The sequence below is a fragment of the Aythya fuligula genome, chromosome 15, assembly GCF_009819795.1.
Source record: "Aythya fuligula isolate bAytFul2 chromosome 15, bAytFul2.pri, whole genome shotgun sequence".
Classification (NCBI taxonomy): domain Eukaryota; kingdom Metazoa; phylum Chordata; class Aves; order Anseriformes; family Anatidae; genus Aythya; species Aythya fuligula.
The window spans coordinates 4,065,410-4,091,521 of NC_045573.1; the positions used below are offsets into that span (position 1 = coordinate 4,065,410).

General features: G+C 45.9%; 1 protein-coding gene across 1 annotated transcript; it reads left to right on the top strand.

Moving 5' to 3' along the window:
* The first annotated feature begins 14,936 nt into the window (after window positions 1–14,936).
* On the top strand, window positions 14,937–26,075 carry LOC116495307 (cytochrome P450 3A9-like). Its single transcript, XM_032197724.1, has 13 exons — window positions 14,937–15,007; window positions 17,538–17,631; window positions 18,049–18,101; window positions 19,183–19,282; window positions 19,797–19,910; window positions 20,181–20,269; window positions 21,294–21,442; window positions 22,445–22,572; window positions 23,268–23,352; window positions 23,635–23,795; window positions 24,219–24,445; window positions 25,273–25,435; window positions 25,977–26,075. The coding sequence occupies exons 1-13, from the start codon at window positions 14,937–14,939 to the stop codon at window positions 26,073–26,075; spliced, it is 1,533 nt and encodes a 510-aa protein (XP_032053615.1).
* Window positions 26,076–26,112: the final 37 nt, after the last annotated feature.

Here is a 26,112-nt window from a genome sequence, read left to right on the forward strand (position 1 = left end):
CACAGCCCAGGCTCATTGTGAGGTTTGCTTCCCAGGGCTTCATTTAGCATTTTGTTTTCTGCTAAAGCAGCCAGTGCCCAAGCTGACCATCACATCGGTCTGCGTGGAGCCTGTCCAGGCTGTTAGCATCACGGCCTGCTCTCACCAAGTCGATTTTGGATGCTGTGAACAGCTTTCCCTCAATCTCCAAGTTCCTGGGGTGTCTGAAATCCATCATTCAGGCACCTGCAGAGCCTCCCCTGCTTTACTCCCATACCAACACCAGGCTTCATCTGCTCTGTATTCAGGCTGGGAGTACTTACTCATGCAAGACATTTCATCAGCACGGATGAGGGTTGCTGAAAATCAATGATGAGAGCAGGACCTGATGGTTTTGGTCCATCTCCTGTCAATGAAGATGTTTTCTGAGAGTCCAAGGCTCCTGGATATTCCTATATGGTACCAAAAGGGACTGCAGTCAGCCACATACACATCTCTCAAGACCAGTAATGAGTGCTAGGGTGAGGCTGTTGTTGGGGTCAGGCATCCCACAAGACCATTTTGTTGGAAGCTGTTTAGGGCTCCCCAGCTCCTGCCACCCTGCTCTCTGTCCCCAGCATCATGGGTGAGTTGTGGAGACAGATGAAATAAGGCCAGACCTGAGTTTTCTCTTGTCCATCTCAGAAAGCTCCCTCTTTGGTTGGCATCAGGGAGGAGCTGGTCCTCGTTGTAGCCATGGTAGTTATTTTAATAAAAAATGTGGCAGCTGGAAGTGTAAGAGGGATGGGAACCAGGGACCTTAAGAAAGGATAATTGCAGACTTGGAAGCAGTGCTAGAGTTAACAAAGGGACGTTTAATCCAATTCTCAGCTTCTATTTTAAGATGCTTTTAACTTTCCAAATCAAAAAAGGACAAGGGGAGGAATAAAAAAATCTCCATCGCGCTGCGATTTCTTAAGCTTGTTCGCAGCCCAAAGGTGAATTTTTGTGCGTGTGAGGAGTTTGAAGAAAATCCATTCAGCTGTTTCAGAGGTTTCAGAGCATGAAAGCAACATCTGGTTTAAAAATCAAAAATAAAAGAAATTCCCTTTGCTCATCAGAGTCAAAATGGGTTTTGGTTTCATGCCTCTGATTTGGTGTATCTGGAGCTGCCCTCTGGAGAAAGCTGGCCATTTCTATATTGATTTGGAGGGGATGAAATTGTTTTGCAAACAAAAAGAGAAGACGAGGGGCAGGCAGAGAGGAGGGCAGATGGGACTTACACCCCGAGCGTGCTGCTCGCATCCTGTCCAACATGGCACAGGCCACAGAGGCAGAGGTGCCCTCCTGCTTCCTACATCCCCACTTTAATTAATTGCACAAAGGATCTGGGGGCATTCAGGTATGCTTTGTGCCATTTGCTGTGCTCAGCGCCGCGCTATAGATGGCAGTGCAGGATGGAGCTTGCACACCCACTCGCTGCGATCACCGCCCCGCGATGCAACCTCGCCGGCAGCTCGTCCCAGGGCAGGGGATGGGACTTTCTGCAGATCTGTCTGAAATCTGTTGGGTTTTTACCCAGTTATTTAATGACAATACAACTGTCACCCCCAGAATTTACTGTGACTCCGTTGTGTCATCACAGGCAAAAGCATGAAGGAAGCTCTCTGCAAAGCAACTGCTGCTTCTAAGAGAGCACGCAGGTGCTCAAAATCCGCTAGCAAATTTGGGCATGATGTTGCAACATGGGAATAGTTTGCATTTCAAAGGGACCAAGCGGCTGATTTTTCTCTATGTTTCTCGGTCCAAGATCACATCTATGAAAATGCCCTGCTTGTATTGGAGTTTGCTGCTGTAGATGAAAGCACGCACCTTGTCAGCATGCTGTTGGTATTTATAAGGACACCAAAATCTCCACAGATATAACCATCCGCAGCAAATCTTGCCCGTTTTGTTCTCTCTTTGTACATCTTCCTGGAATTCCGGGACTAGGAGGAAGAAAAGAAGCAAAATTCAGCTCAGTTCTGCAATAGAAAATGCAATGCTGGCAGGAATGGTGATGCTGCCGAAGAGATCATGACAGGAGTGCAGAATATCATAAACAGTTACAGCAAGATGCTTTTGAAAAATCCCTCCAGGTACCCAGCTGCATCTGTTGATGCTTAAACACCTTTAGAAACCTGGCCACTGGCCCACTGCTCAAGATGTTAAAGAAAAAGGCAGAGAACAGCAACAGGCTCAAGAAAAGCACATCTCTTTTGCCACCAGCAAAGGGAACAACCCCAACTTTTTACATGAACAGGGTGAAGAAAATTGCAAAAAAATAAAATGCCATGACAGTTTGTTCCTATGTTCATGGCAGCTGAGAATTGTCCTTACCTTTGTTTGGAAGATGGAGCCAGACTGGCACTAAGTACCAGCAGGCTTTTTTTGTTTTACCTTCATGCCCGAGGAAGAGCCGCCTTCTGCCTGCCCTGGCCCAGGCTGGCGGGACGCACCAGCACAGCCTGCCCTGACAAGGAGAGCCGCAGCACTTCTCTCTTACAGGATTTTAATGTCATCTTACACATCAAGAGGATTCAAATGACAAGAATGAATGGCAGTAGCCAACCTCATGGCTTGATATTCTGATGAAATGATGCCCTGGCACATCCATCATGCTGTTTTGCTGTCAAGAGAGCTCCCATCTCTGCAAGATGAGTGTGTTTTTCTTTCACAGTGTTGTTTCTTTTTTTTTTTTAAAAAAAAAAAGGAGCAGAAAAAGAAGAGGCAAGCATCTGTCCTCAAGCCTAACTACTACATAAATGTAACTTTGATACCAGGCACAGCCAGATACGCAGGATTCAGCTCTGAGCAGAACACACGAATGAACCCAGCTCCATCTGAAGGTGCACACGGGTGCAGCCCGCAGCGCGTGTAAGCGCAGGGCTGAGCCTCTGCAAAACACAGCAGCTTAGGCAAGCTGAAAGACTGGAGGAAGATTCATTTCTTGCCAGCAGCATACTTAGACTCCGTGTGCCAGACCCTACCCGTTTCCCCAGCCGGCAGCTCAGTGAAGCAGAGGCGGACACGAGCAGGAGCAAAGCTCGAGGCGTGAGCGTGCAGCAAAGCAGCACGGCGAGGACGTTTGCAGGGGCTGCAGGGCTGCAGATGCTGTGCTAGTTGCCCAGGCAACACACACCCTTGCAAGGTGCCCCTTTGTCTTTCCCAGTTTTTAACTAAGGTGCCTTGCTCTAAAATGCAGATTTTCCGAGCTGTAAATAAGACTTGTCTCCTAATGCTCTTCCCCTCATCTTTTCAGTGCTCGCTACCAGCAGCACTGCTGGTGGCTAAATAAGACATAAAATTAAGAGCAGCTCCATGAGTACAGCTTGCTCAGGGTGGGAGAGGAGGTCTCCAGCAATCTCCCACAGATCTCCCATAACCAGGGCTCATCCCCTCTCCGCTGCCTTAAAATCTCAGGGTTAATGCCTTGCAGGAAGGGGGGCACAGTCAGCATTTTACCAGCGTGTCCCAGTTTTGCAGGATGCAGCCCTGTGGCTCACACTCATTACCAGACACTGATCCCATTGTTATGGAGCAAAATCACCAAGTGCTGAACGGAGCGCAACAAAAAACAGCAGAGGAGTAAAACTTGAAATGAGCTGGAAATAATGTCTGCTGTGTCCACAAGGCCCGGATTTGCTAATTCAACATTTGTGAGGTCAGTACGCTGGGGCGAGGAAAGGACGGTGCTGTGTGTGGGAACGAGGTCTGTCTGAAATTATCCTTCCTAATGGAAGGTCAAGCAGGAGACAACCAGAACAAGTGGTTTCTGTGCACCCCCGGCTAGAGAAGGGGACTGAAATACAGGGAGAAGAGCTGGCAAGGAGCCTCTGCTCCCAGCGAGGAGGTGGCAGGGGAGGGAGCAAGAGCATGGAGCAGCAGGTTTGCACATGAAGAGATGGGGAAGGAGGAATGTGGAATGAAATCATGCACTACATGCCCTGTGTAAGGCCCTGAGATATCCCCAGCCAGGTGCTTGTCAGTGTCCTCATGAGGCCAGCAGCCCTCGTTGGCAGGGTGACGTCCCCGTGCACAGCAAGGAGTGGGGAGCAGAGAGCTCGTTCTGACTCCTACGTAGCGCTTGGTCGCCCTATTTTGCTGCCTTCCCTTTGATGCAAAGAGCCTGTGGGGAATAAAGCGCAGTGGGAGACTGCTTACATGGTTTCTAACCCATTAGTTTCTTTTATTGGCTGTTGCCTCAATAAAAAAAAAAAAAAAAAGAAAAAAAAAAAAAAGAAAAAAAAAAAAGAAAAAGAAAAGACGAAGAAGAAAATCAAGGAAAAGTAGTTCAAGGTGTGAAGAATTCATATGACAGGAAAAATGCATAAGATGTTATTGGCTCTGTCCCCCTTGGCTCCAACCTCAATCGTCTCACCATGCTGTGCACTTATCCTTCTATTATTACACATAATGACAGGGAAATTTTAGAGAGTCCTATGCAAAAAGCCAGCCTGCCCTCACCCCCCACCAAGCGAGGCCCATGCTGGCTCGAGCTCACATCACTTGGCATCTGATTTCAGCCTAGCGGGGTGTTTCAATACCAATAAACATCTTGTTTTCACGCGAAGAGCTGTTGCAGCTACATCCTTTCCCCTCTTTTGTGAGCATCCAAGGTTCCGTGTAAAACTTTTCATCGATCACATAACCAGCAGCTTGGCTTCCCTACAGGCCCTGGCTGCACAAAGTGTTTTGACATCGGAAGGCTGCGAGGTTCGATAGGAAACTCATCCCCTCGGCTCCCCGGGGCTGTGCCCTTGGACAGGGTGTGATAGGGAGGAGAGCAGGGAGATGAATTTTGCCTTGTCCCAGGTGACTTTGAAGCTGTGTGTGGAGGCACACAGCTGGCCTGCCACCACACCAGGAGCTGAGAGATGATCATTAAGGATTTAATTGGTCTGAAAGCTTCCTGAAGTGCTGAAGAGAGACCTACACCATGCAGCGTGGAGCGGAAAGCCTCGCGAGCTGAGAAGGGTGAGAGAAGTGGCCTGAAACCCAGGTGAGTTCCTTCCCATCCCTGTCCCCTCTGTCAGACCTGTGGCACTGTCACACCTTGTGCAAATGAGCCAGGGAGAACACAAAACCTCTGCAACAGCAGCCATGCACTGCTTGGGGGGAATAAGATTAATGGGAGCTACCGGGAGCCTCATCAGTCCTCGTTCAGGAGTCAGAAATCCCGATCGAAACCTGCCGTGACTCGTGGCTGTGTGCTGGCACCAATTCGACCTCGTTTGGATAACAAAGGGCAGATCCTGTTCCGAGCCATGTTATAAAACCATGATGGGGTGTTTATCACAGGGGGCGAAAAGGGCACGGTCAAAATTTGCTGAGCCTGCTGCTTGCAGGTGCCAGTACGTGACAGTGCACCGGTGGCACGGTGGCATCCTCCGTGCACTGATGTCACCTTCCTCTATCCAAAGGTCCAGCCGGTGGTGGCCGCAAGGGAGTTGAACTGTGATGAGTTCCCCGTGGGATGGATGGGACAGAGCATCCTCTGGAGGTGTCTGTTCTGCCTTGATGCTGACACTTGAAGAGAGCGATTCAAGCAGCAGCAACTGCTTGATATCCATGTGTCCTGGGAGAGAAGATGCCTAGAGCTATCTTTATTTCATCTCTGGGGTGCAAAGGAGGGGCTTGCCTCTTTTCTGGGGTCCTGCCAAGCGTGGACGTACTGTCAAACAGCTCTTATCCATGGAGAAAAAGGTACAGGAGATCCCAGGCAGAATTTGGTGGCCAAGCCAAAATCCAACATACCTTTCACTCAAGAATGCTCAGGCAACTGCTTTCTTATTCCTCAGCTAGAGGAGCTGACAGTGCTGGGTTATGAGGTTGTTGTTTTGTTTTTATCATTTTCCTTTAGTAATTTTTGAGATTTTTCCATAGCTTTTCTTACAGGCAAATCCACACATAAATATAAAGGTGAAGCCTGTTTCCATACCAATGTCTTTCTCCCTCTGCTTCTCATACAGCTTTATTTGTAAGCTGGTGATAATAAGAACTCTGCTACTATTGATTTTTTTTTTTAATTTTTTTTTTTTTTAAAGCATATATAGCTCTGAAGCACTGTAGATATTGCATGGACTTTGAAACAAGATAAGGAAAAAAAGGTAATCACACATGCAACCTTTCCAGCTCTCTAATTAATCTGGACAGCAAATTCTCGAGCTGTGGTTTCGGGTCCTAGAACAAACTGACTACCTCCTCTGCATGTTCTCATTTTCTACAGAAATTTATAATTACTCAACGTATATCTTTCAGACCCCACAGGGATCCCACTTCTGACACAATATTTTTTTAACAGATAGGAGAACTGACATGGTCCTGTCCCTCTGAGACTGACTGTCACACAGCTAAAAACCAGAAATATTTGCTTGAATTCTTCTAAAATAAAAATTTCCCTTTCTCAATACAACCTGGAGATGGAGTGAAACAGTTAAAACAAGCTGCTAGAAGTACTGCAGGGAAAGAAGGATAGAAATCAGAAAATGATAGGTCCAGCTTCCCAGTGACCCGATTTAGGAACAAATCTTTCCTTCTGGAAGAGCTTGTCCCCGTGTGCTTGTCCTGTCCCCCTGCTCTGCTGCACTCCTCACCCAGGCTCTGCAGAGATCAATGGGATTAAATGAGCACAAATGAGATGGGAGCCAGGCTCCCTCGCTGCTGGGGGAAGTCAGCGTGGAAGCTGGCCTCGATACATCTATCTAAAGCTCTGTATTGAATCTCGTCTGACAGCTCCAATAATGATAATAGATATGGCCAAAGCCGCTCCGTGTTTTCTTTGGAGGAGGCCAGGTTCCTCTTCCTCCTCCCTCGCAGACAGGCTCGCTGCTCTGCCAGCGCTTGTCTCCGATGTATTTTGACTGTTTGATAAGCCAACTGGGCTCCTCACACTGCCAGAGCCCAAAGGGACAAAGAAGTACGACCTGCTACCAAGCACACTTAGCCCAAGCCCTTACTGGGCTAGCTAGCTCTTCTGCATGATCACACACCTGGGAATCCCTCTGGTTCAGAGGTTTGCTAGCATGTCCAGGGGCGTCCCAGGCTTCACCTTTAATTTAACCTGAAACCTTCCTTGTTTGGCACAACAAAACCACTGATACCACCAGGATGCCACAAGTGCATCCTGCAAACTTCTTCTCCAGGCAGAGGCTGCTGCTGCTGCAGAGCAGCCAGCTCCCAGAGCCAGGGACAGAGATACATGGTGTGGTGTGGGCACAAGGATGCGGTGCCGCGCCTGACCACCCAAAGCCAGGCTACCCTGCAGCTCAGCAACAGAAAGTTGAGCCACATCAAATCCCAACGTGAAAGACCTCGAGAGAAACAATAAATCATGCAGGAAAGTTAAAGCAGCCAGACTTCATTATGTCATTATCCATGTGCGCGTCTCAAAAATCCCTTCCCACGCTTGGCCCCTGCAGCAGAGCCGTGCCAAGCTACAGGTGGAGAAACCCTGTGGCTCAAGGATGCTCAGCTTCCAACCCATCTCACAGCCCAAAATGAGCCAGGCTTTGCAGGGCCGTGCCACTAAACAAGGTGGGTCAGGCATCAACAGAGCATCTCAGGGACGCTGACAAAAACAGGGGAGATGAACCTGAAAGCAGAGGCCATCCCGTGCGTTTGGGCAGCTAAGCGAGCAGGGAATAAATTGGGCTGCTCGCACCACGAGGCACGGAGGGCAGGGCGGGTCGGCACCTCGGTGAGCTCTTGGCACTCTCCGTCTTCCCCGTGTTTGTGCTGGTGATGGGGTGCTCTCTGGAGCATCATCAGGTTTTATGGCTGGTACGCATTATTAGTGCTTCACAAGTAAATAATGTCATATTTCATTGTTTATTGCTGAAAATGCACGGTAAAAGGCTAAAGCCTGAAAAGTGCAGAAAATAATTTATGTGGGAGGAATGAATTTCCCATCACTTCAAATGGCTGCTGGAATTTATCACAGTGCCCTTCAGTTTGGGTCTCTGTCCAACATTTCTAAAGGTCTGTCTTTGTCATGCATTTAGGCTCAGGGAAGCTGAAGGTTATTGGGAAGAGTGGGAATTGCTGCTGGAGTAAGGGAGGGAGGAGCATGTTCAGGGCTCCAAGGAGCCCTTCCCGCAGCACTCACAGGAAAACTGCCTGCACAGCAGCACCAGGAGCATCCTGGTGACAGGATACAATGGAAGGATTTCAGTAGCAGCTCTGAGAGAAGCTGAGCTTTGATATATTTCTGCAGTTCTTCTTGAAATGCAGAAATCAGTACAGGGGTGAATGAGGACTCCTGGCTGACCTCGTGGCCCATGCTCAAATCTACCCTAAGAGCCAAGCTCAGCATCTCATTCTCATTCCTCACTTAGGTACTCAGCCCTGGTAACTGGGCTGGATTGCACATGTAAAGGTTTCTTGGGTGCAGTAGCATTGCAGGATGAGGCCAGAAAACTTCAGAAATAGGTTTTGAAACTGCTGTCCCTACCGCTGCTTTTTCCTTGAGAAGCTGACACGCTGCTGGGCACGCGGGCAGGAGTGTCAACCTAGGGGAATAATTGTGCTTTAAAGCTGCTATTTTTGTCCGTGCCATTTATATAAATATACATTTATACGTGTCTTGTCAGATTTGCACCTGAACTCCCCTACCAGGCACTGCCACCAGCTCCTTTCCAAGATACACTTCTCTCTAAATTAAAAGAACAGCCGACAAAGCCAGGGGCAGCACAAGTGTCCTTATTACAGAGGTAAACTCTCCACTCCTCAAAGTGCCCAGAGGATTTGGGGCTGGACACTCCATCCTTGGTGGAACCCAGCATTTCTCATCTCTGCATATGGCCAAGGTGCCTCTTGCCAAAAAAGTTGGGGCTGGTGTTGGTAAGTCAAAACCTAGAGGGACACCTAATGGCATAAAAGCACAGGAGGCTCAAATAAAAGCCTCCTGATTTGGAGGAACCTCATCTCCAGTTTTCTGGCACTGGTAGAAAGGGTTTAGTTGGGACCCGTCCTCTTCCACGCCCCCCGCTCCATGTTTCCAGGCCCAGTGTTTTGAAATGCTGTCACACAGAGTTGTAGCTGGTTAAATATTCAACAAAATAAACTGCAGGAGCAAATCAGGCAGTGAGAGATGCTTTTACATACAGACCTGTGGTCAGAATCTGTGACATTCCAGGGGACTTGTTCATACAAGCGCCCGAGCTTAGATAAGCAGGTTCCAGGGACAAAATGACCCGGATCCATGCTGCTGGGTACTTTAATCTCAGCCTTGCTACCTTAACCCAAGTCCTAAAAACTTATTACAGAGTAATCCAAACCCCACCCCATGTAGCCGTGATGACCTGAATGTCCATATTTGCCTTACATTATTCTAAGGATTGCTTCTTAAAACAATCCCATTTACATTTAACAAAAAGAGAAGATATGACCTAAAGCTGAAATTTTAGTAACTGAAGAAACACTACCTAACAACAGAAGAGAAAGAGAATATATCAGGATGCACTGGCACGTGATGTGACAATGACCTTGAGATGATCCTTTTCTAACATTACAGGTAGCGGGAACATCAGATGGATGACCAGAAGGAGTGGGGATGACAAAGAAGCACTTGTGGAAACACTGATATTTAGAAGAAATGCATTAAAAAAAACAAAAATAGTAACCTTTGTTATTGTGTACAGACCTTTCCATAACCTTCACGTACAGCAGCCCTGACACCCACCTTTTTTACACATCTTTACCGTGAGAAGAGAGGCTGCCTCACCTATCCTGGTCCATCAAGGAGCAAAGAAGCAAACCTGGCTAATCAGATAGTGGAGAGGCAAGCGACCTGTGGTCTAGAAGCACAAGAAGGAAGGATTCCTGTTTCTTTTATGGCAAAGACTTCAGTCTCATGACCGTTGCTAACTAGGATAACCACAGCGGTGGTGGAGCTGAGCCTGCTGAGTTACAGCCAGCACAGGTCACCCCGTGGGAGGCTGCAGCGGTGGCAGGGGACGTGCAGGAAGCCGTTACGTTATCCCTGCTCTCGGCACAAACTTATGCAGTGCTTTACGTAACACGGTCCTAAGGCTCTGGATGAACAATTTGTTTTGTCACTCTTTAAAAAATCCATCACTTTGAATGAGTCATGTGCAGTGACTTCACCGGGCGCTGACATACCAATGCTTGTGCAATGACTTGCACGGACACTTCTTGTGATGCCCTTGCCAAAATTATGGCATAACAAAGCAGCGCTCACATGCAACCGCCCCATCGAGATACCCTCACTGTGCCTTCTAGGAAAGAACATGGCCTTACAACTTGTGCTGGAAATACAGCTCTTTTATTTTGTATTTGCCCAGGAACATTGTTGTTGCTCGCTTCTGGGACACAGTTTTGTCTTTCATTACATCACAGATAAATTGTAGCACATAGAGCTCGTAGAATATTTTTTTTTTAAAACTCATTTTACAAGGTTCAACTGAGAGAACCTGAAACACACATTTTTATTGGATTGGTCAAAAAAACGCAGTGCTCAGAGTTAATTAGCTATTCAGGTACAATATAGCTTTTATAGGCATCATTTCTTAGTATGAAAAGGTATATAATGATATATTGTAAAGATTATGGAGGAAGATTGGTATGTATCAGGGATATTACTTTAACTGAAAAACATCAGAAAAATGTCCTAGTTTCTATGTAGTTCCAAAGCTCAGTATATGGAACAAAACATCCAGGGGAATTAATTACTTTTTTGTTGATTTTTTTTGTGAGCTTTTTAAATCCCAAGGAAATCTGTGTACAGGAGGGTATCAGTCATCCATACACAGAACTACATAAAGTATCATTAGAGACCCCTCCGAATACATTGATTTTTTTATCCAGCAGCAGTGTATCAATATTTTAACCACTGACAACAAGATGTAGCCTTCATTATGAAGTATTTTCCTTTGGGTAACTAAACCACTACGTATCAGGGAAAATAAATAGGTTGCCTCCCCACAGCTTCTGCCTATGCAGAAAGTGAACTCCTCACACTGCTCTGGCAGAGGAGTGTTGATAAGAAATTTAATATATTGCTCCCTCCTCCCACCAGCAGCTGTCTTATCTAGTCCCACTTTACATTATCTGAGCTTTTTTTTTTTTTTTTTTTTTTTTTTCCCCACCCCCAAAACCATGATGGGAGGACTCCTGTGCTTTCCAGGCCTGGACTGTGCTCATTTCCAGCACAGTATTTATTCATGGCCGGACTATATCCATTTGTCTCTACGCCAACACCATAATGTGATGAAATCGCTCTTCTACCTGGCGTTTATCTCCCACCAACCACCTTCCAGCTCAGCTATTATTCAGCCAGACTAAACAAACACAGCTTTATGGGGCACATCTCCAAGGGGGCAAGGAATGCAGGAATGCCACTGATCTGCGGAACCCCACTAATTGGACCCCAGTGGGCCAGTACTTTCAAGCACAGGGCTGCTCCTACTTGGGCACAGAAACAACTTCCTAACCCTGACAATCTTAGGGGCAGAACATGCAATGGTGTACCTCCAACTACAAAGCTGCTGTTTTTTTTCTCCCCCTCCTATTGGTGTGGCTTCTTTCCAGCACCTTTATTAATGCAGCTGCTCATCCAGCTGGGTGTAGGGTCCATTTGTACAGGCTCTCACACAACTAGCTGATAGTATTTGCACCTCTTGACTTCTGGAGGAGTCTAGGCATAGTCCACATTAAAGGCCCAGACCTTCTGCTGGATCATTTCATCAATTTTCCTCTTAGCTTATGCTTCCACTTATGGCAAGCTAAATGAACGCATTTTGCTCAGCCCAAGGAAATTTTGCTCCTAACAGTTCTCCTATAACATCTTAAATTACTTGCCAACACCAAAGCTGAACCAGTTCCACTACTTGCCAGTTTTGGTGTTTCTTCAGTGCAGAGATCTGCCATCTCCCATACGGAGACTATCTGAGCTCTGCCGCCATCAGTAGCAGTTTTCTGATCTGTATCTAGCGAGTCTGAAGTACTCCATAATGAGATAACTCCCCAGCAATATTTATATCCCAAGTAGCAATGCAGAGTCCCTACTGCAACTGGTTCAGCCCTGGGAATCTAAAACAAATTCCCTAAAGTATCTCAGGAGATACTTTCATGATCACACTGCAAAGTGAATTAAACCTAAAAATTCAGGCTTATCCAGCCTGGCCCTCCTTATTCCCGTGCAGTCCTTTTCATCATCAACACAAAATGCTACCCACTGTGTTTTTTTCTTTTCTTTTTATTTTTTTTTTTTGGCCAACAGGTCTTTCCTTTCTGAGCAGTTCTTTATTCACCACACCTGTTCCCCAGTCATAATTGCTATTCCACAGTGTTTTTCTTACCCTACATCATTTGGTTTCACGGCCTGTGAAAGAAATACATGTTCTCCCATTTTACAGCCCAGCCCCCTGTCATTATTATACAAGAAATCCCTACTGCTCATCACACCTTGTTCACAACCTGGATTAGGAGTACTCCTTTCATTACACTGCAAATAACAATGTGGTGTTATTTTGCTTTCCTGAAAGCCATTAATCCATTAATCTGAGCTACTTAGCGGCATTAGAAATGGAAAAGCAGCTCAGTTCGCTTTGGAATTTGCTGTAAAGTTTGCCTTTTTAAACCTCTTGCTCCCAGGGTGCTGGAGCCTACATGGCAAGGGTGGGCACTGCACAGGCACCCTTCACTGCACACCATGCCACTGTGTCACCAGGAGGCTGTTCCCACAGGTACCATGGCACCTCCATTTGGGGAATGCCTTTTCACAGCCCCCCAGCAGCACGTTGTTGCCAGCAGGTGCCCAGGGTTCACCCAAGACCATGATGAGATGCAGCACAATTCAAAACATCTGGGATGCCCAAAAGCTCATGGTGGTAGGGAAGAAAACACATCTAAAGGACTTGGATAAGGTGAAGGGACAGTTCGTGGGAAGAAGGAACATCTCTAAAGGAGTAAGCTCGTTCTGTTCTCGTTTCCATGAAATTCTTCTCATGGAGAAACTGCAGTGATGGCAAAACCCCGTGTGTCGTTGGCTCAAACCACTGTCAAGTTAGGATATAAGCCAAGCTCTGAGATGGACTTAACATATGACGTGAAAAATCAGTCATTCATTGCTCGGTCATTGACTTTCCTCTGCCATGAACTAGGCAGAGGATTTCTTTCTTTTCTTTTCTTTTTTTTTTTTTTTTTTTTTTTTCCTCACCTATCAAGTTCTCAGCTTTTTCTCTCTTTTCTTTGTTTCTTCTTCTTCTTTTTTTTTTTTTTTTTTTTTTTTCTTAAGGAAACAGGTACAGTCCACTTGGCAGTGGTCATAAGACCCCAATGCAAAATCAGAGAGACTATTTAGAAACTACTGTTATCCCTAAAAATAACTGACACAAGGCAAGGACTGAGGCTTATTTTTCGTGAGGATGGAAAACCCTACATCAACCTTATTTTTTGGCTAAACCGTATTAACTGGTTTCCTAACACAGAGTCAGGAATATTTGGAGCCCACTAAATTCAGACTTCAAGGAAATGTCACAATGAAAACAATCACTGCTGTGACAAACGCCTGAATGGGAAAGCACCCATTTAGTCACACACACTTTCAACATCTCTGAGTCAAGAGAGGTAGGACCCAACACAGGCTTATGTAACCATGTCATGAACTTGTCCGTTCATGCCAAGCTGGCATAGAGTGTTTATTACAAAATAACCCCTCTCTGAAGTTCAGAACAAGGGTCAGGCAAAGGTGAAGTGAGATACAAATAGTCTTGAGATAAGTCAGATGGTAACTCCCAGAAAGTCTCACATCACCACCTGGACGGAGATGTACTCATTCGTTAACCCAGCATCAATCGGAGCATCTGGTGCTCCTAATATGTGCAACACCAACCCAACACCAACCTGTGCATGCAGTCAACTTTCTTTAGAAGATGACAGCTCTGTCAACAGGAAGGGAATTGCTCATTTTAAAGTCCTGAATGAAGACCTAAAGATGTCATAGTACGCATCTTTGCAAAGCACATAACCTCATGCCACGGTGCTAAGATCACCTATAAACACCATCCAAATGGCAAAACTTTCTCCACCATCATAACCTTCTCATATCACATCCACACCTCTAGGATGCTGGTATTTTTCTGTTCCTTCCTTATGAGACAACCATTATAAAACTAGTGTTTTCCCTTTGCTTGTGCTTTTCTTCTAACCACCGCAGAAAGATTTTTCATAAGCCTTGAGCTCCTGTTTGGAACTGATGGTGCTTCAGTCAAGATCTGCTCATAGTTGTGGAACAATACTTCTCTTACAAAATGCCCAGCCACAAACCCAGCAAGAAAAGTTGACTTGTAAAGTCTTCATGGCCTATCGGGGCAAATAGGGCAATTCCTGCATTTGTTAGAAGCTGCTCCTGACCCACCCCAGAAGGAAGCAGGCAGCACTTCCTCTTCACAACACATACAGAAATAAAGATATTTTAAACAAAATCTTAAGTTCTGCCAAAGTTAATTCAGCTGCCAGAAAAGATCCTGTCATACAATATTCCAATAACCTTTTCACTTTTCTTTCCCTTAGCCTTTTGTAAACCAACTCTGACACCTGCTTTATGATTTACCTTTTCACTGTAACTTGGTTTTATTTATTTCAGTATAGGAGCCCAGGAGCATTACTCAAGAAGTTTTTACTTACTATTGCAACAGAGAAGCTAGCTGAAATTCTGAAAATGTATGTTTTAAATAATTTGAACCTTAGTTACTTCAGCCAGACATTTATCTATCACATGAACTATGTTTTTCAGATTAGCATACTGTGCTACCTTTGCCTTTCACTCCTCCTCTTTCATGAGTGGAGGCCAACCCCTAAATCATGATTGGACACCAAAGACTACACATTGTGAAACTCTCCTTTTTCCTGCAGACCCGGGACAGAGGGTCACACGCATCAAGACAGAACTCAAAACCAACTAGAGAAGAGCCAAGATGAACCTTCTTCCTTCCCTCGCTCCTGAAACCTGGGCCCTTTTGCTTATTGTTGTAGCCCTCCTGTTCGTGTGAGTAAATTATTCTTTATTGGCTCTTTGCTCTTTCTGTTCTTGCCGTTGTTCGTTCTCATGCAACCAGCCTGTTGAAGAGCAAACAGGTAGGTGTGAAAGGCTCTGGGAAGTAGCAGAGGAGTCTAACGGTTGTATGGACGAGGGATCTTACTAAGGTCTGGAATAATCCCATGGACTGTTACAATGCTTTTACTAAGTGCCAAGGCAATCATTAAATTATAATGGTGCCAAGGGTTCGTTACCACAGGTTGTATATGTTAGTATAGGTTACTGTCCACAGAAACAGCCTGAGGAAGGCTGTGCCTCTCTGACTGAGCAGCTGTAGGATCAGCTCTTACTCCTGACCCCTTCTGTAGTGCCCAGATGAGATGCTCCATGTACAGGCACCAGCAACATGCATGGCACACTGCAGAAATTCAACATTTGGTGCTCCTACAGGAACATCACCACATGTACTGCCCCCAGCCCACCCTTACAGGGGGAGGAAAGGAAGCCCAGAGCAAGGTCAGCTCTGGCTCCTGGCTTTCCAGACAAATTCCATCAGGCAGGAGTTGTACCCTGCTGCTGCAGAGGCAGCCATGCCAATGAGAAATGCTTTTGTCTACTTAGCTGATGCCATTCATCACATACAGTCAGCCAAAAAACCCTTCTGCTGGGATGTGCAGCACCTCCACTGGAAGTCCCTGCCTATAAGGCTGGACTGACAAACTTTGTGGTGTTGACAAGCCCTTAGGCAGAGACAGCATGTTGGTAGCCATAAACCTTAATGATTAATGTGGTGCACATGGGCACAATACATTTATCTACCCTGGGCAATGTTCCAGCCACAGTGGTTCAGTAAGTTCTGAAACTTTTGACCATGTTTTTTGAACCCTTTCCTATGATTTGGATCACTCAAAAATTCATTTGGGGCAGGCTTTTCCAAAAAGAAAAACCTTATTTTTGACCCAGACCTTCCTATTTCAATAACTGTGGTGATGTAGGGCTGCTGGCTACCGCACTCCCCCTCCCTCTGCAGCCACTTGTAATTTCATTGGGGCAAGAAGGACAAAGCCCAGATGCCTGTGCTCTGATATCTGAGCTAAAATAGACATTTCAGTGCCATCAGCACCAGGAGGCTGCTCAGATGCCTTGTGTCTGTCCAGGGCAGTGCTGTTCCAGTTCACACATGAACAACCATCAGGCATTTCTGGTTCATTTCCATGGTAAGAAGATCTAATGATTATTCCCTGGCTTTACGCTGAATGGCCCTTCTCAGCCTGCTGAAAACCGTGTCATGTTTTAGCCATAAGAGCATTAGATTTCGTTCTCCTGGCTGTGTTTCAAGCAGATTAAGCCTCGCCTATGTTTCTATAGCATTGCTGGGCTTTGCACTCAGCTGAATCTGGCATTTCCTGGTACTCCTGCTCCTCAGCTGCCTATGAACTTTACAAGTGAGAATCCGCAAATGTTTTACACTTTGCACTGAAAGAACATTTGACAGAAAAGGTTAAAAATTGACAAGCTGAGCTCTGTGAAACATTTCCGCACCCACAAACACCCTGTTCCCTGGTTTCTCCCTGCTCTTTTGGACCACAGGATGAGGTCCATTTCTGTGCTTCAGCAGAACCTGTGCTGGGGATCCTGATCCTATTGGTGCCCTTCCAGGTTTGGAAGAGTAAGCATTCATAATCTTAAGGGAAACCCCTCTCTTTCTCCAGCTTTAAAGCAAGGTTTCCCCACAACACGGGCTGAGCAGCCACCAGCTCGTGGCCCAAACAGGATCTCTGATAACAACCATTTACCAAACCTTTGCAGTTTTACATCCCTTCTGCAGCGAACCACTCACTTGGGAAGCTGCAGCTGCTTACCAAAACCAAATATTTTGAAGAGCTCTTTCAACACAGACAAAGACAAGCTTCAAAGGGCTGCAGCCCAGGCCCTTGTTGAGAAACAGAAGGCCCCGAGGTAGAAGTAATAACTTTACAGCTGCCAAAAAGGGGTGCTTCAGAGGAGAGGAATCTGTAAGGCTGTCAAAGAAATCTAAAGAGAACACCATCAAGACAAGACTTCCTAATGCATGACTGAGCTAATGCAGGCTAAGGGGAGGGAGAACAATAAATGAAATTAAAGCACAGCTTGACAAAAGCCCTGTTTGGGACATCACTTCTGGCATGACTTTGATTTCCTTTCAATGAAAACATGTAAGCTTGGTGTTCCTTCTTCCAGCTTTCTTTTCTGCCTCTCCTTCAGTTGGCAATGAGCTCCTCTTTTGCATTTTGCTGAAGGCTTTAAGGTCCTGCTTCCACCAGAAGGCAACAGCTTTACAAGGCAACAGCTTTTACCCCGAAGCCATCTCTCTGAAGGTGCATGGCAGCAGTGAGCCTTGCCACGTTTATTTTGCAGGGCAATTTTGGGCCACTTTTTCTCACCTCCTGGCTTGACCTCCACTATGCAGAGTCAAGGGGACGTTGCTGCAGTCCCAGGGCTTCAGGGAGCTCGCAGTCCCGTGGTGACACAGTGCTCAGTTGTGTTTTCTGCCCCACAGATATGGAACCTGGCCATTTGGTGTGTTCAAGAAGCTGGGCATCCCTGGGCCAACACCTCTGCCTTTCTTTGGGACGTGCCTGGAATATCGTAAAGTAAGTGACTGAAGCCCTCCCGGCTCCAGAAATATCTGCGTTTGCTCATACAGCTGTAGCTGAGCAGATACATGGCGATGATAGGTTATCTCCAAATGCCAAGCTCCGCTCTAACGCACAGGTTGTGCAAAGGCCAGCGCGGGATAATGGCTCAGGAGCACAGACCACAGGGCCTTTCCTCTCCCGTGTCTCTAAATGAGCACTTGCAGGTGGCTGATTTACAGCTGCCCTTTTACTGGGGGCCTGGCAAGTAGGTCATCCACAGCCTCCTTTGCACAAGCACGATACGAGCGCTGCCCTTCAGTGCTTTCAGGGAGGCAGCTCTGAATATCAGCTTGAAGATATTCTTCCCAACCACCTCTCCAACACCGTCCCCTCCGCTGTGTCCTGAGTTCATTTTTAAATTGCTTTCCACAGGGTTTCTTGGATTTTGACAACAAATGCTTCCAGAAATATGGGAAAGTGTGGGGGTGAGTACTCATATAAACCAACGATCTCTTCTGAAGCTAAAAACCAGAATCCATACAACAGGAAAGAAAAAAAAAAACCTGTAGGAAATCTCCCTTCCCCTGCAGCCCCGATGGTGCAGCTTGCAATAGGGTGCAAGTGGGGGCTCACCTTAAAGCCCATGGATTGCAGGGCTGTGCCACTGCCACACTGTACAGAAATTGCTTTAATCTATACTATGAAAGCTGTTTCAAAGACCGTAACAAAAGGTCCTCACCCATTCCTAACAAAATCAATAGCAAAACTACTGTTTAAGGGGGAATGTGGAGCTGGGAAGTCAAGTTCTGGTTTCAAACAGCAGAGGAGGGTGAGCAAATTCCCAACACTGAGCAAAGCTGCAGGTGCAGATCCTGCCCTGCTGCAGTGGGAGCTTTGGCAGCTATCATTGCTCTGCTCTGGACATCTCCTATGGCTTTTGTAGCTGCTGTTATATTTTGGGCTGCAAACATACAAATTCTCCGTAACACATCTATTGGCCCCTACAGCAACTTAAAAATTTGAGCCTGGGAAAGATATCTTTGCGTGAAAGGGGATGACATGTAAACCTGCTTAAATCTATATCTGTTCCAGGAAAACATTCAAAACTGGCAGCTTAAATTGACAAAAACAAGGATCAAGTTTTATCTCTGAGGATATTTCAGAGCTGCCAGCCCAAGTCTCCAGACACCCAATTCATGAGGCTGGAAGGGGTCGAACAAGTTTCCTTCTAATACTGTAATGTGTTTAAGTGCCTGGAAAAACACTGAGTCTAGGGAGAAAGCGAAGACACTTGCTTCATTTAGTATCTGCTCCTTTGAGGGTCTGAGCCCAGCTCATTTCCCAGAGAATTTGGAAGGTGCTTAGCCCCTTTATCATTTACAAAAACAGATGGGAGGTGGCCTGGGAGTCCTCTTCTATCCCTTATTTCTACATTCTTGTACTTCAGCATTTGTAGAACAGCAAGGCTGGTGATAGAGGAGCATTTGACATGTTTTCTTTCCCAAGCATTAGCCTGCAGCTCAACTATCTGGAGTTGTTCATCCATCTCCTCTTCTTCCCCGCCAGGATTTACGATGGCAGGCAACCTGTGTTAGCTGTCTTGGACCCCAAAATCATCAAATCCGTGCTGGTTAAGGAGTGTTACTCCACCTTCACCAACCGCAGGGTAAGAGCAGCAGCACTGTGATGTACAAGAGACTCCAGAAAACAAAGTACAGGAGGAAACAAGCGTGCAGCAGGGTTTCCCATAGGGTCTGTGTGACTGCACTATGGGGATTACTGTAAGTGGCCACTGTATGTCACTGTTCCCCTGCCTTACAACAGCCTGGGGACTGCACGCCTGGGCTATATGCCTGCATTTCAAATTCTGCTCATCCCTTTGCCCATATACACACAAACAGGATGAATTTGAGCCTGTGTGAGCATGCAGGATCCTGCCGGGGTCCCGCTAGTCCCTGTGCCACCCAGCTGGGTGCACTGGGTGTCACGGCCAGGTGTGGGCATACACGTGCCCAGGCACTGGGTGTGCTTGGTTAGTTGTTCGGGATATGAAAATAGCCTCTCATGTGGCTTACTGGAGGAAAAAGCATTATGTATTTGCATGTATAATGTGTATACATTCCCATTCTTGGGAGGAAGCTGCGAACTTCTGAGGTTAACACCTTGCCTTTTCCCTCCAGCACATGGATCTAGCAGGGGTGCTGAACAACGCTGTCTCATTAGCTGAAGACGAGCAGTGGAAACGGCTTCGTACAGTGCTCTCTCCAACCTTCACCAGTGGGAAGCTAAAGGAGGTAAAACACAGAGGATCGAGTACAAGCTAAATCAGAAAGTCAGTAGGCTGTTTTCAGGCTGAGATAGTCACGGGGGTTGATTTCTGTAGTCAGAGCCTGGCAGCTGAGCTGGCCTGTTTAATTTATGCCTGATGTAAAAAGGAAGAAAAAAAAATTAACAGAAAGATCTTATTTGTAAATATTCATGAAAACCCCTGTAGTCTTTATAAGCCTGTCTTAAAGGAATGAAGTGTGCTGTACTTTAGTGACCATCTTTGTTTTGTGTTACAGATGTTTCCTATAATGAAGCACTATGGGGAAGTGCTGGTGAAAAACGTTCAAAAAAGAGTGGAAAAGGATGATTCTATACCAGTGAAGGAGTAAGTAGCTGCTAGGAGCAGCAGGCTAAGCAACAAGCCTTGTTAGCAAGTGCTGTGGTTTGTTCATTACTGGCAGCACAGATCACTTGCTAGGCAAACCAGACCTCTGAAACAAAGAACAGGGCTGGCTGCGAGCCTGGCTGGAAATTCATAAGGGGAAATTTAAACTAGGATGTTAGAGAAACTTCCTAGAAGCAGAGGCCCACAAAAGCCTTCTAAAGGGAATTAGATGGGAGAAAATACGCATGAGCCTAGCCTTGTATATCCACAGAACCATGAAAACTAAATTCCACAGGAAAACCCACTTTTCCCCACATATGCTCGGGGCCTATGAACTGCCTCCTCACCCTGCAGCAAGCTGGGGATGCCCGTAGGGCCATGGGCCTCCCAGCCCCACACAGCACCGTGGGGCCCTCTTCTACCACCTGCCCCCGCTGCTGGGGTGGGACTGGGCAGGGAGGCAGTTACACAGCCCCATGTCTGTTGTCCTTGTCCACATCCTTTAAATGGGCTCTGGAACAAAAGCAACTAGCTTCACAACCTGTTTCACCCCTGCTACAGCAGCTACAATGCAGAAGGGGCAGCAGCACACCAGCAGACACTGTAGCCCCATAAGGAGAAGCAGCCTGAAGGACAGCTTGTACCATCACAGGGCTTCACGGGGTCAAACGATGCTGTTTTTGTGGCATGTTTGAAGCAGGGTGTGTTACCACCCCTCCCTGAGAAGCTAAGATGCTCGAGAGCCCCATGCTGTCATTGCACTAACATGCTCATGCAGCCACATGCTGTTTAACATCTCCAGGAAGGCTGTCTGATTTCTAAACACACACAGGCACCAAACCTTTCTAAAATCCATCCCTTTCACTCTAAGTGCCTCCCAGTTGCCATACATCCAACTTCCTTTTCAACAACCAGGCAGGGGGTCTTACAAGAATTTATATTTGAATGTGACTTAGGCATTAGGAAAAAATATGTTCACATCATGCAAATATTTAATCACAGTACCTTTTCCATCTTTTCTCAGCATCTTTGGAAGCTACAGCATGGATGTGGTTACCAGCACTTCATTTGGTGTGAACATTGACTCCATGAACAACCCCAAAGACCCCTTTGTCAGAGAGATGAAGAAACTGGTCAAGTTTGACTTTTTTGATCCAGTCTTCATTGTGTCATGTAAATCACTTTTTGTTGAAAGCTTTATTCAGGTGTCAGAGTACTATTGATGTATGAGCTTAGCAAGCATATCAGACACTTGTGAATCCTATACATTGGCCAACCAACTGTTGCTTAGATAACCTCACTAGCCAGGATGGAAGTCCTAATGGCTCTTGTCTCGTTGTTTCCTCACTGTTAGCTTCATACTAGAAACCTGGGAAGGAGATGAGTAAAAGCTTCATTGACTTTTGGCATCCACAGGGCAACAAACAAGAACATCCCAGCCAATATCCAAACACAGGCTGGAAAATGATCCTTAAATTGAGAGCTCAGGTGTGAGGCTTGAGGAGAGTGGTGCTATCTGAAATGCATTTTCTGGAAGAGTTCTGAGTGGGGATTGTAATTAGATGCAATTTTCTAGCAGTGATGATGATGGACCTTAAATCACTCGCAACCTTAAGTCAAGATTAGACACCTCGCTAATACACAGGGAAAGTTGTGATCTGTGTGTAGAGGAGATTCTGGTGTTATAGATTTTTATGAACCTATAAAACAAGCCCAGGATAGAGAATTCCTATGATAAAGGAAGTGGTCTGAAGGGGATTTGAAAGTGTTTGTATGAGCACAGAACAACACTGAACAGCTCAACCTGAAAAAAAATCAGAATTTGAAATATTTCTCTTCTAAGCTACCTTTCTGTTGTAGTGCTGCACAAAGCACAGATGTAACCTGTCCTTAGAAAACCATGGTAAAAGGTGGCATATCCTTTGGTCATCTCTTAAAGCTAAGATTATACCCAGTTCAGTTATGTCCAGTTAACAGGAAGACAGGAGAGGGTTGTGTGAAGACAAATGATCCCAAGGGAAAGAGAAAGAGGGGAAAAAAGCCAAAGCCTAGGCAAAAAAAAAAAAAAAGGAAATAATTTGTGATTACCATGATGACTGCTTCAGTAACATCCATAGCTATCTTATATGAGGTGGAGTTTACATTATTCAATTCCATTTTCAATTTGTTTTTCAGTTGTATTTCCATTTTTATGCCCTCTTTTGGCCAAGTTCAATGTAAGCGTTTTTCCCAGTGATGCTGTAGATTTCTTCATGAGATCCATCTCCAAAATTAAGCAGGATCGTGAAAAGGAGACTCAAAAGGTAAGCAAACATGAATTTGCTAGCAGTAGTGGCAGCAAATTCCCTCTTCTCAATACACACAAATGAAATATCATTCAAGGGTGATGATATCAAAGGTGAAGCCAAAGTCCAATGACTCAGTAAAACCCCAAAGTTACTAAACTGCAAGCACTTGATTTTAATGCCTTTGGAAAGTCTGATTCGACCAGTTCTGGCATTGAAGCATGGTGGACTTCGTACATCCATGATCTGAAGTGGAGTACAGATAAAGGTTTGGCAGAATGACTTTAAGCTTGGGCTTGCAAAATTTCTGATAAGTCAGCAAAGTAAGCCACTCATCTTCCTTGAAGATTAGTAAGAGGATAAGGGAAAGCAGAGTAAGCAGTGCAAGAGCACCAGACAGCAGTGCCAGATCTGTGCCTTCCCCTCTCACTTTTCAAACACGGAAGGTGTTTCCCAACAAAACTCTCCCTCTTAGAATGTAAATGCCTTTCCTGAAACTCACTTGAGACATTACTCTCTCACCCAATGCTTTCACGAAAAGGACAGGTTGGTTCCTGAAATAAAAAGCAAGTGTCATGCTTTACTACAAGGAAGCCATGTGCATCAGGGTGATACCTTCAGTTTAGAAGCAGCGCTTGGGCTCTGGAAGCTGTTTTTGCAAGCCCTCTCTGCAGAACCTGTCACCAAAGAAACTCTCCTGCTTTTTTCCTCAGGGCAGGGTAGATTTCCTGCAGATGATGATTGAATCCCAGAAATCACCCACTAATGGGAACAATGAAGCGAATCACTCCTACAAAGGTAACTATGTCCAAATACTCATCGGGGAATGGGGGCTGTGGGAACGAGAAGAACATGGGGAGCCATTTCCCAGAGAAAGGTCCCTTGGCAGGGAATCAATCATTTACACCCAGACAATTTCCTGGATTCTCTAATCAAATGACTTTCCACACAGATTGAGTAGCTATGCATTACCAGAAATGCACCACAGCAAACCTGCCCCAACCCCACCCATTGCTCCTTGTTCCTTGCTGAGGCTGTCCACACCAGTTTTGCTCATCTCCACGTCCTCTCTCTTCACAGCCCTGACTGACATAGAGGTCCTGTCTCAAGCATTCATCTTTATTTTCGCTGGGTATGAGCCCACCAGCAACACGCTTGGTTACCTGGCTTACGAACTGGCCTTGCACCCTGATGTACAGCAGAAACTGGTGGATGAAATCGATAGCGCTTTTCCCAACAAGGTAAGGGGATGCTGAGCAACAGCAAACACCTCTGACCCTGCTGTTCTCCTAGCTCAGTCCAAAGAATGACTCTTTAGCTCCTAAGCATCATCCTGAGATCTTTTAAGAGCTCCAAGACACTCACTGACAACTTAGTCCTGTAGCAATTTTCTTTTGGCAGCTACAGCCTTACAGGCCCTGCACAAACCCATTTGCCATACCCTGCATCCATGCACAAATCAATGTGAATTTATCATCAGTCTCCATCATTCAAGGATAGAAAATTTAACCAACTCTGCAATATCTACCTTGTGTTTTGTTCTTCAGCAAGCCAGACACAGTTGAGGCAGAAGGGGTTGGGGGCAGTCTGGTTTCAGTAGTCATTTTAGGAAAATCCCGTCCTCACACCAACATACCTGACCACCTTTCTCCTGTTGTCCGAAGGCTCCTCTCACATACGAAACAGTGATGCAGTTGGAGTATCTTGACATGACCATGAATGAAACCCTTCGTCTCTTTCCCCTCGGGGGACGGATTGAGAGAGTCTGCAAGAAAGACGTGGAAATAAATGGGGTGACCATTCCAAAAGGAGCCGCTGTTATGATCCCACCTTACATCCTGCACCGCAACCCTGAGCACTGGCCAAACCCAGATGAGTTCAGACCAGAAAGGTACAAAATTGCAAAACACGTAATGAAAGGGAAGAAATATCCTGCTGCTTTTTCTTCACATAGTAATTAAGTATTAATCTGATTAGCTTCCTAATGGTGTTCTTCCTATCTTTCCACAAACAATACCAAAGAGAAATTGCAGGCTCATGGGAATGTAATTTTAAGACGAAAATGAGCTTTGCAGCTAAAGCAGGGTTTCAAACAACATAATCTAATCGGGAGAATAATATTGATACTTTACAACATCTTGTATACAGCTTTTAGGCTTGCTGAAGAGGCACATGTAGATAATATTTTGGACTCCTAGTCCATCTTTCTGTATTGCCTTCATTGCCAAATTTTTTTTTTTTTTTTTACCCTCCACGCAAGCTTTGCTTCAAAGTGTATCAGAGCTGATCTTCCAAGAGTTGTCTTCTCCTTGTTTTCAGGAAAGTTACTTATCACTAATTGGTTATTTTCATAAGCAGCCTCTTCCTCTCATTCCTAAACAAGACTGAAGACATAGGCTGCTCCTACCAAAGGTGACTCATGGTTTCCCTCTCACAAAAAGCAACAGAAAGGAAATATTTTCGGACAGCACATTGCCTAGATTTCCATGTGGTTTCTGCTGGCCTGGATGGCCAAAATTAAACTCAAACACTGGAAGGGGATCCCACCTCCTGCCCTGGACTAGGGCCCTAACACAGCACTCAATTGCTGAGACACTTTGCATAAAAATGAGCAAGTTTCTGTAGGGCCTCAGCAAGAAATCTCTGAATAAGTAAATAGAGAGATTTTTGATTTCTTGTCTTCATTTTTTTTTTTTCCCCCAACACGTCATTATCCAGGTTCAGTAAGGAAAACAAAGATACCATAGACCCATACACGTACCTGCCCTTCGGAGCTGGTCCCAGGAACTGCATTGGGATGAGGTTTGCTCTCCTGAGCCTGAAAGTTGCCATTGTCGCCCTGTTACAACATTTCACCTTCCAAGTCTGCAAAGAAACTCAGGTGAGGAACTTGCATTACATTTGGAAACTTGTACATGAGCCAGGTTACCCTGGGTGCTGACAACAGTTACTTTGCACTTTTGGGGACTGGGTCCCTCTCCTGAGCACTAAGGGAGGCCAGAGGTGGGTGATGGGACCTGGGAGAAGGGCCTGGGTTACCAGAGCTCCCTTCACTGTTCTGGGATCGCCTGGTCCCTTAAGAGGCTGCAATGAGCAAGCACAGGGAAAACCTTCCATGAGGAAGAACAGCAAAAAAAACTAGAAGAGGCAGGTCTGTATTTCCACCGGAGCTCAGCAACTCCCAGAAATAGGTGTTTGGTTTTTTTTTTGCCAATGTGAATTTTCTGAAATACAGCTCCGGGCTGGGTGGGAGTTCGACCAGATTTGTGCTCTGAAGGAAAATTAAGAGACCGCCTCAAGCCCCTGAAAAAAAATCACCCCTATAGACCAAGTTATGCCCAAACCATGGCCAAGCTTCCTTTAATCTCTCCTTATTTCATTTGTCTAACTTCAAGTGTGCTTTTTCCCTCTCACCGTTGCAGATACCTCTCAAGCTGAGCTCACAGGGACTCCTATCACCAGAGAAGCCGATTATTCTGAAGTTAGCCCCTCGGACCAACGCCACACCCGCAGAGGCGTAAAACCCAGCTGCGCCTGCAGCAGCTCTCCAGTGCCTAA